The 8,547-nt window shown below is 44.7% G+C and overlaps 1 protein-coding gene across 1 annotated transcript in view; it reads right to left on the bottom strand.

The window, feature by feature from the left end:
• Window positions 1-491: 491 nt before the first annotated feature.
• LOC104983741 (neuroblastoma breakpoint family member 4-like) overlaps window positions 492-8,547 on the bottom strand; it is a 38,295-nt gene continuing 30,239 nt past the window's right edge. Inside the window, 2 exon segments of the mRNA XM_010833265.1 lie at window positions 492-688; window positions 2,673-2,900. Coding sequence (XP_010831567.1) covers window positions 492-688; window positions 2,673-2,900 — 425 coding nt within the window.

The raw sequence follows: 8,547 nt of genomic DNA, 5'->3' as shown, positions 1-8,547 counted from the left end.
GTTGAGACTTAAGGATTTTCCTCGGTTAGCTTCTCCACAAGTCCACCCACATGCAAGTAATTCATTAAAACATGATACTGGAAGAAAGAGTTTGTTAGGGAGCAGGGGTGGGTGGGGTGCAAGTAAAGGAAGGTGAGGAAACCAAGAAAGTGTGTGATTTTTGTACCATGTGTTCAGCATGGTACATGCTAAATGACACTCTTATGATAGAGAGGACCACGGATCTGGGCTTCCCTTTGGCTAATAGGAAAGGTCAGAGGCAATAGAGGACAGTAGCAGCAGGAACACAGCAGAGCTCAGAGTGCAAACAGGAGATTGAGGTGGAAGGGCCCTGCAGGGTGGCAGACCCCCTGGAAAGCAGAGGAAAGACCACACAGAGGTAGTGTCAGCTGTTAAGTGAACAAGTGAGGAAGAGAAAACTCAGTGGGAGATTGAGCCATAACCTTAGATAAGGAGCATAAGGAAGAAGTGCATGGGATTACCTCTGTACCCTAAACTTGAAGGCCAGGGAATCCGCACGCTAGTCTCCATTTGCTGAAGAGCAGTTTTCTTCTGATAATCTTCTGTTTCAGGACGCTTAAGCCCTTAATCTTGCTACAAACTGAACACTTAAGCGTTCTTGCTGTGGAGCCCTTATCCTCCGGCTTGGGAGGGTTCTTCATTCCAATGGAAGCATCCAAACTCAGCTCTGAAGATAAAACCACAGCCAATAGGATCCATTGTTATTTAGGATGTTTCTATGACTTAGTCCTCCACTCAGGAAGGACATCAAGTACAGAAACTGTTCAAGAACAGGATAGGCTATCTGAAAGTCCATGGTGAAGTGAATCCAGTGGAGAAACTTTATATATTTTCTTTTTTGTTGATCTTCCTTCCTTACACTAGTCAATATTGGTAAGACTGCCACGGGGCAAACATGTTCCCAAATGCCAAAACAGAGTAAAGAAATAAAATTGATGACAACAACTTCTTTCCTAGGTAGAAAAGACAAAGGCAAGAAATTCCTGCAGGACACAGATTGTACTGTTGGGAAGGAAGAGATCGTAGAGATGAAGCAAAGTCAAAGTTGAAGGAAAACCTCATAAGAGAAAAGAAGTAAGGAAGTCTAAATTGGAAAAATTTTACATGTGTATCAATATAGACTTCACACATACATACACAGTATATATAATATTTATACATAATCTAAGTGAGGCATGGACAATATAATAAAAATGCAACAATACTCTCAAGTGTGTCTGTGTTTGTGTAATGCAACAAATGAATGAAGATACGGAATGGATCATTCTAACGGCTTCTTGATGAGCTGAATTTGGAAAAGAAAAAAGAAAAATCAGGAGAGAAAAGCTCTGGTGGGTGACAGGAACTAGGAGTTATGGCGGGTGGGAGTCACAGGGTGGAGGGGTATGAAAATAAAGGGTATTAAAATTACCCTTTGCTGCAAAATTTGCTGTGAAGCCTGGATTCCTGCTCATGTTTCCATGGAAGATGACCAGGAAACAGTTATTGAGGAAGTGGGGGTTGGTCTGGGCTGGGAATGTGGGAAGCCAAGGATAAGAAAAGGAGAGACGAGAGGGAAGAGAAGACAATAAACACTACAAGACCTACTGGCTCTTGTCACGCTCTGCATCCCTGCCCTCCCTGAGCACTTCCCTTGAGACTCTCCATGCTGCCACAAGGGGGCTCCTTCTCATCTCAGCTCCGCCTGAGGACGTGGGTCTCTCCTCATTCCTCAGATGAGGCCACAGCCTGGGGGATGAGCGCCGGGCGGCCCTGGGCTCCAGTGGAGGATGTGGAGAGCGGTGCAGGGTAAGGATGAATACGTCCCAGACGAAATGGATGTGAGGGTCTGGAAGCTCTTTTAAGGAAATTTGAACAGAGGTGGACTCGGAGGAGATGAAAACTAGGAGACGGACATGGAGATGAGTGGAGAGAATGAATTAAATGGAGTGCTGTAAAAGAGACTGATCAGGGCACTTCATGGATGAGGGTGGAAAGAGGGGAAAACAAGGGAAAATAAACTGGATGTGAAAAGCAAACATGACCCTGTGTTGCAGGGCCAGTATTTACATTGCTATTGAATGTTACTAATACACTGTTACTGAGAGCACCTAATAGGGGTAAATTGATTTGATGACGGATGTTGAAGGGAGAGAAAAATACTGGCCAACTTGCCTTTTTGAGAAAGCAAGGGAAGATGGAGTCCAGAGAAAGTGGATCATAAAAATTATGCCATCTCAGAAGAAACAACCATTGTGCAATCATTTTATAAGTGTTAAAGCACAAGAAAGACAATGCTTAGATATTACGTATTCATAATGGTTATCATCAATTTTTAGTGAATCAGACACTCTAGACATTATGTTGCTTAAGACTCCCAATAATTATGGAAAGGAGATAGAATTTTTCAAGGGTTCAGATGAGGGACAAGAGAGATAAGTACATAAGATAAATAACTTGGCCAAGTTAAACAAGCAGGAATTTGCAGAACCAGGGCCTGAGGCTGAGCTGGTCCTAAGTCCCAGGCTCTTGATCACCTGACGCTGTTAGAGTGTCACAGGTTTCAACTGGGCCGACAGCGGGCGTGGGAGAGGCCCTTTGCCTCCTCCACCCACAGCTTTGTGATGACCAGCACATGGATCAGAGCTTCCTAATCCCCCTTTCTTTCTTACCTAGAAAGAGTGGTCCTTGGTTTCCAGAATCAGGGTTGGAGGTAAAGCCCCAGTTGGTGAAAGAAAGACCAAGCATGGCTTTGCTGTCACCACAGTCGAAATGCTGGTCCAGCTGCCACTGCAGACAGTCAGTCACGTGGGTGCTTTTCTGAAGCTGTGTCTGTGAAGTTGGCACCTCTGACCCTGGGAAACTCACAGGTCCCCAGTGACAGTCCTCCCAGGTGTCCCCTGAAAGTAAAAGAGGGTTCAGTAGGACCAATGGAAGCTTGCTCTTGATAAGCCCTACCAGACACGCATTTCTGATATCCCTCCCCATGAGTAAAACCCAATAACCCAGACAGCAAAGGCAGACATCAGTGTGAAGAAGATGTCATATTTTTGGCTATGACTGGGGTGCTGAGAAGGCAGGGGCTAGGCTGCAATTTCTTGAAATGAGAAATCACCCACTTGAGTCTAGAGGGTTTGGGTGACACAGGGGGTCAAGCCTCTTATTCTGTTATTAGCCTTAGTCTTGTAGCCTAGAGAGAAAGAAAGTTCTAGACAGGCCTCTAGGCATGGGGGAGAAAGAGCTGTTGATATCTACCCACCAGAAAAAAAAGAGCTATGGGAGACATACAGCATAAAGGCTTCAGTTACTACTAGAAAAGGGAGTTGAGAAACTACCGTATATTATGGAGCCTTTTGAATTTCCTTGCTTGAAATGTTTGTCTGCCCTTCTACTCACTCATACATGTGTATATTCTGTTCCCAAATGGGGTAGAGTGAGGACGGACAGATGGAAAGTATTAGCAGCTGCTGCTGCTGCTAAGTCGCTTCAGTCATGTCTGACTCTGTGTGACCCCATGGACTGCAGCCCCCCAGGCTCCTCCACCCATGGGATTCTCCAGGCAAGAGTACTGGAGTGGGGTGCCATTGCCTTCTTCAATTAGCAGCTAGGATTAGGGGATTAGAGGCCTGAGTCCCTTATTGGAACCCTCTTCGTCTCTCTTCAGAGAGATAACATAAGGTGCAGTCCTTATATTACAAGCCCCTCCAGTGGGGACTAGACAGTGCTCCTAATCAAATCTGTTTCTATGTCTACTGTGAAATGAGTACATATTCTCAGAACCTGGGCTTACTTAAGACATGAAGTACCCTCATCCAGTCTGGGTCAGGCTCAGGTGGGGTCACGGCCCCCAGAACCTGCTCCACCTTGATGTGGGGCTCTCCTCCCACCCCCTCTTTATACCTCGACACCCTCGATGAGATTTGCTTCTTTAACTGTCTTTCACGTATCTGTTACCACTTAGTCTTCCAGGAAGCATCTGTGTCTGACTCTCATCAAAGATTCATCCAACCTCCTTCCAACTGTTTTCTGTGATTCAGTCCTCTCCACACTCTCAAAGGTCACTTGTCTTATCACCCCTAAATCCTGTTTCATCACATGCTCCTCAGCTTATGGAAATTCATCCTCCCTTCCCTGCTACACAAATCTAACCTCCTTACTCGCCTTTCAAGTCCTCTTATTCTGGCCCTTTCTTCTGCAACGTCACTGCCCACAGCTCCCTCTGCAAATCCTCCTGCCCTGCACCAGGAGCCTCTGGAGCCTCTGAGTGTTTTTCCACAAGCACTTCTCTCAGCCTGGTGTGCCCTTCGTATTTCCACCAGGCAAAGTTCATTCATCATTAATCATCATATTTTAGGACACAGTCAGATTTTATAATTCATATTGGGCTCATGGATAAAACTTTGTACATTAACAAATCTGATGGGTGAAATAATTGTTAAAACCACATATCCCCTCATTCCCCAATGTTATTTGAATCAATGTATAGGACTATTTTTAATAATCACTGCATAATTTCATCATCTAATTTTATTTGTTTTTTCCAGACTAATGGGTTTTATTAAACCTATGTTTTGAATATTCTTTCCATTTGCATGGGAAAAAGACATAACACTTTATCCAACATTGACAATAGTACCCAATATTATGAGCGTAGGGAAAAGCCTCCAACTGGAGATCAAGTTGTAATTTAAAAATCAAGTGTTTATTATGTCTACAGGGTTTCTCCTTGCAGAGAAGGTGGGGTGGGGCGGACCCAACCTGTGCCCACACCGCTGCAGCACAGCTGTCCACACTGTCTCAGGTTATCATCAGAACCCAACACAGGATGGAGCCATGTATAATTTAGATGTTCCGTCCATTCCTTTCAGCCCATCTGTGTGTGTGAGTAGTTGAGGGGGGGTGGAAGGGTGGGCTTTGGCCTTTCCTGGCCCATTCTGAATGATGGCCTGGCAGGGCTGGGCAATATCACACACATCTTACTTCTGAGACATGTGTCTGAGCCTCACTCATCCCTCTCAAAGAATCCACCTGAGAAGCCCATGCAGCACAACTAGAGACTAGTCCTGCTCACCACAGCTAGAGAAGGCCTGAAAGCAGTAAAGAAGACCTAGCACAGCCAAAAGTAAATATTAACTTAAAAAAAAGTTTTAAACGTCCAACTCTTCGTGACGCCATGGACTGGAGCTTGCCAGGCTCCTCTGTCCATGGGATTCTCCAGGCAATAATACTGGAGTGGATTGCCATGCCCTCCTCCAGGGCATCTCCCTGACCCAGGGATCCAACCCATGACTCCTGCATCTCCTGCATTGCAGGCAGATTCTTTACCTACTGAGCCACCTGGGAAGTTCCCATAAGGAATCTTATCTTGAAAAAACAAAAGAGGTCTGTTACAAAAATTCCCGCAAGTGAGACAGTGGTAGCTGAGATTCTGCCCTTATCCCTCCACTTCCTATCTACGGCCTGACTTGATACCAAATGCCTGCACTGGCGAGATGGGTTTAGGTGACCGAGGGTAGCCTGGGGCAAGAAAAAAGGAAAGCGGTCTGATGTGCTTGGTGCTTTTTAAAAATTAAATTCCAGAACCCAATTCAAACCCACAGGGGTCTGAGGGCTGTTATGGTTGTGCCACTAACAGCCTGTCCAGGTTGTTGGATACAAACAATAGAAATTCTACCTGGGGACCCACTAGAAGCCTTATGTTCTTACAACGGGAGTACTCACAGTCTACATCTAGAACTGGGAAGACTTCCCTTTTATCTGACACAAATTGTTACTAGGCGGGCAAGCATTGTGTTAGAGATCCAACTGAGGAGGTCAACGGATAAATCCGGACCAGAAATCTTGGTCTTTGCAACAGTAAGATAACTGCAGACACTTCAGGTTTAAGCTCAATTCTCAAGCATAGATACATTCTCCGAGGGAGAGTGGACTGGTCCCTGAGATATGAAACCAGCACTGCTGTACTGGCTTGGGGTGTTTATAAGGGTTTTGACCCTGAGGGCAGGGGTTGGGTTAAGGCCAGGTGGCTTGGTTGCATCAGTTGAGTGACAGATTTTATTGTGCATGCTCAGGGTCCAAACGTCCCTGTTTCTTGCCCATAATTCACTTGAAAAGCCCACCAGGGGAGCCAAATCACAAAGCAAATTTATTAAAATGAATGTATAATAAGGCCAAGGTTACTAGAGGTGATGTTCAGTTCAGTTAAGTTCAGTCACTCAGTCGTGTCCAACTGTTTGCGACCACATGAACCGCAGCATGCCAGGCCTTCCTGTCCATCACCAACTCCCGGAGTCCACCCAAACCCATGTCCATTGAGTCGGTGATGCCATTCAACCGTCTCATCCTCTGTCATCCCCTTGTCCTCCTGCCCTCAATCTTTCCCAGCATCAGGGTCTTTTCAAATGAGTCAGCTCTTTGCATCAGGTGGCCAAAGTATTGGAGTTTCAGCTTCAACATTAGTCCTTCCAATGAACACCCAGGACTGATCTGCTTTAGGATTGACTGGTTGGATCTCCTTGCAGTCCAAGGGACTCTCAAGAGTCTTCTCCAACACCACAGTTCAAAAGCATCAATTCTTCAGCGCTCAGCTTTCTTCACAGTCCAGCTTTCACATCTGTACATGACTAAAGGAAAAACCACAGCCTTGACTAGACGAAACTTTGTTGACAAAGAAATGTTTCCACTTTTTAATATGCTGTCCAGGTTGGTCATAACTTTCCTTTAAGGAGTAAGTATCTTTTAATTTCATGGCTGCTATCACCATCTGCAGTGATTTTGGAGTCCAAAATAATAAAGTCAGCCACTGTTTCCACTGTTTCCCCATCTATTTGCCATGAAGTGATGGGACCACATGCCATGATCTTTGTTTTCTGAATGTTGAGCTTTAAGCCAACTTTTTCACTCTCCTCTTTCACTTTCATCAAGAGGCTTTTGAGTTACTCTTCACTTTCTGCCATAAGGGTGGTGCTATCTGCATATCTGAGGTTATTGATATTTCTCCCAGCTATCTTGATTCCAGCTTGTACTTCTTCCAGCCCAACGTTTCTCATGATGTACTCTGCATATAAGTTAAATAAGCAGGGTGACAATATACAGCCTTGACGTACTCCTTTTCCTATTTGGAACCAGTCTGTTGTTCCATGTCCAGTTCTAACTGTTGCTTCCTGACCTGCGTACAGATTTCTCAAGAGGCAGGTCAGGTGGTCTGGTATTCCCATCTCTTTCAGAATTTTCCACAGTTTCTTGTGATCCACACAGTCAAAGGCTTTGGCATAGTCAACAAAGCGGAAGTAGATGTTTTTTCTGGAACTCTCTTGTTTTTTTGATGATCCAGTGGATGTTGGCAATTTGATCTCTGGTTCCTCTGCCTTTTCTAAAACCAGCTTGAACATCTGGAAGTTCATGGTTCACGTATTGCTGAAGCTTGATTTGGAGAATTTTGAGCATTACTTTACTAGTGTCTGAGATGAGTTCAACTGTGCATCAGTTGGAGCATTCTTTGGCATTGTCTTTCTTTGGGATTGGAATGAAAACTGACCTTTTCCAGTCCTGTAGCCACTGCTGAGTTTTCCAAATTTGCTGATATATGAGTGCAGCACTATCACAGCATCATCTTTTAGGATTTGAAATAGCTCAACTGGAATTCCATCACCTCCACTAACTTTGTTCGTAGTGACGCTTCCTAAGGCCCACTTGACTTCACATTCCAGGGTGTCTGGCTCTAGGTGAGTGATCACACCATCATGATTATCTGGGTTGTGAAGATCTTTTTTGTACAGTTCTTCTGTGTATTCTTGCCACCTCTTCTTAATATCTTCTGCTAGAGGTGATGGCTTAATTTTAATTGCACCTGTGCCATTTGGTGGAATTCCCCTTTGGTAGAGCTCATACTGTCCCTTTAGGATGTGCTGACCACAATCTGTACATCAGCCCCTTCCTGATAGGAAGGGCTGAGGCCATTTAAAGCTGGCTTAAAACTCAACATTCAAAAAACAGATCATGGCATCCAGTCCCATTACTTCATGGCAAATAGATGGGGAAACAATGGAAACAGTGACAGACTTTATTTTCTTGGGCTTCAAAATCACTGCAGAGGGTGACTGCAGCCATGAAATAAAAAATGCATGCTCCTTGAAAGAAAAGCTATGTCCAATCTAGGCAGCATATTAAAAAGCAGAGACATTACTTGGCCAACAAAGGTCCGTCTAGTCAAAAGTTCCTCTATGGTTTTCCAGTAATCATGTACAGATGTGAGAGTTGGACTACAAAGAAAGTGGAGCACTGAAGAATTGATGCTTTTGAACTGTGGTGTTGGAGAAGACTCTTGAGAGTCCCTTGGACTGCAGAGATCAAATCAGTCAGTCCTAAAGGAAATCAGTCCTGAATATTCCTTGGAAGGACTGATGCTGAAGCTCTAATACTTTGGCCATCTATGCAAAGAACTGACTCATTGGAAAAGCCCCTGATGCTGGGAAAGATTGAAGGCAGGAGGAGAAGGGGACGACAGAGGATGAGACAGTTGGATGGCATTACCGACTCAATGGACAT

Source organism: Bison bison, unplaced genomic scaffold (genome assembly GCF_000754665.1).
Source record: "Bison bison bison isolate TAMUID 2011002044 unplaced genomic scaffold, Bison_UMD1.0 scf7180017863325, whole genome shotgun sequence".
NCBI lineage: Eukaryota > Metazoa > Chordata > Mammalia > Artiodactyla > Bovidae > Bison > Bison bison.
Note: the sequence above shows the minus strand (reverse complement) of the source record. Positions and strands in the feature narration are given on the sequence as shown.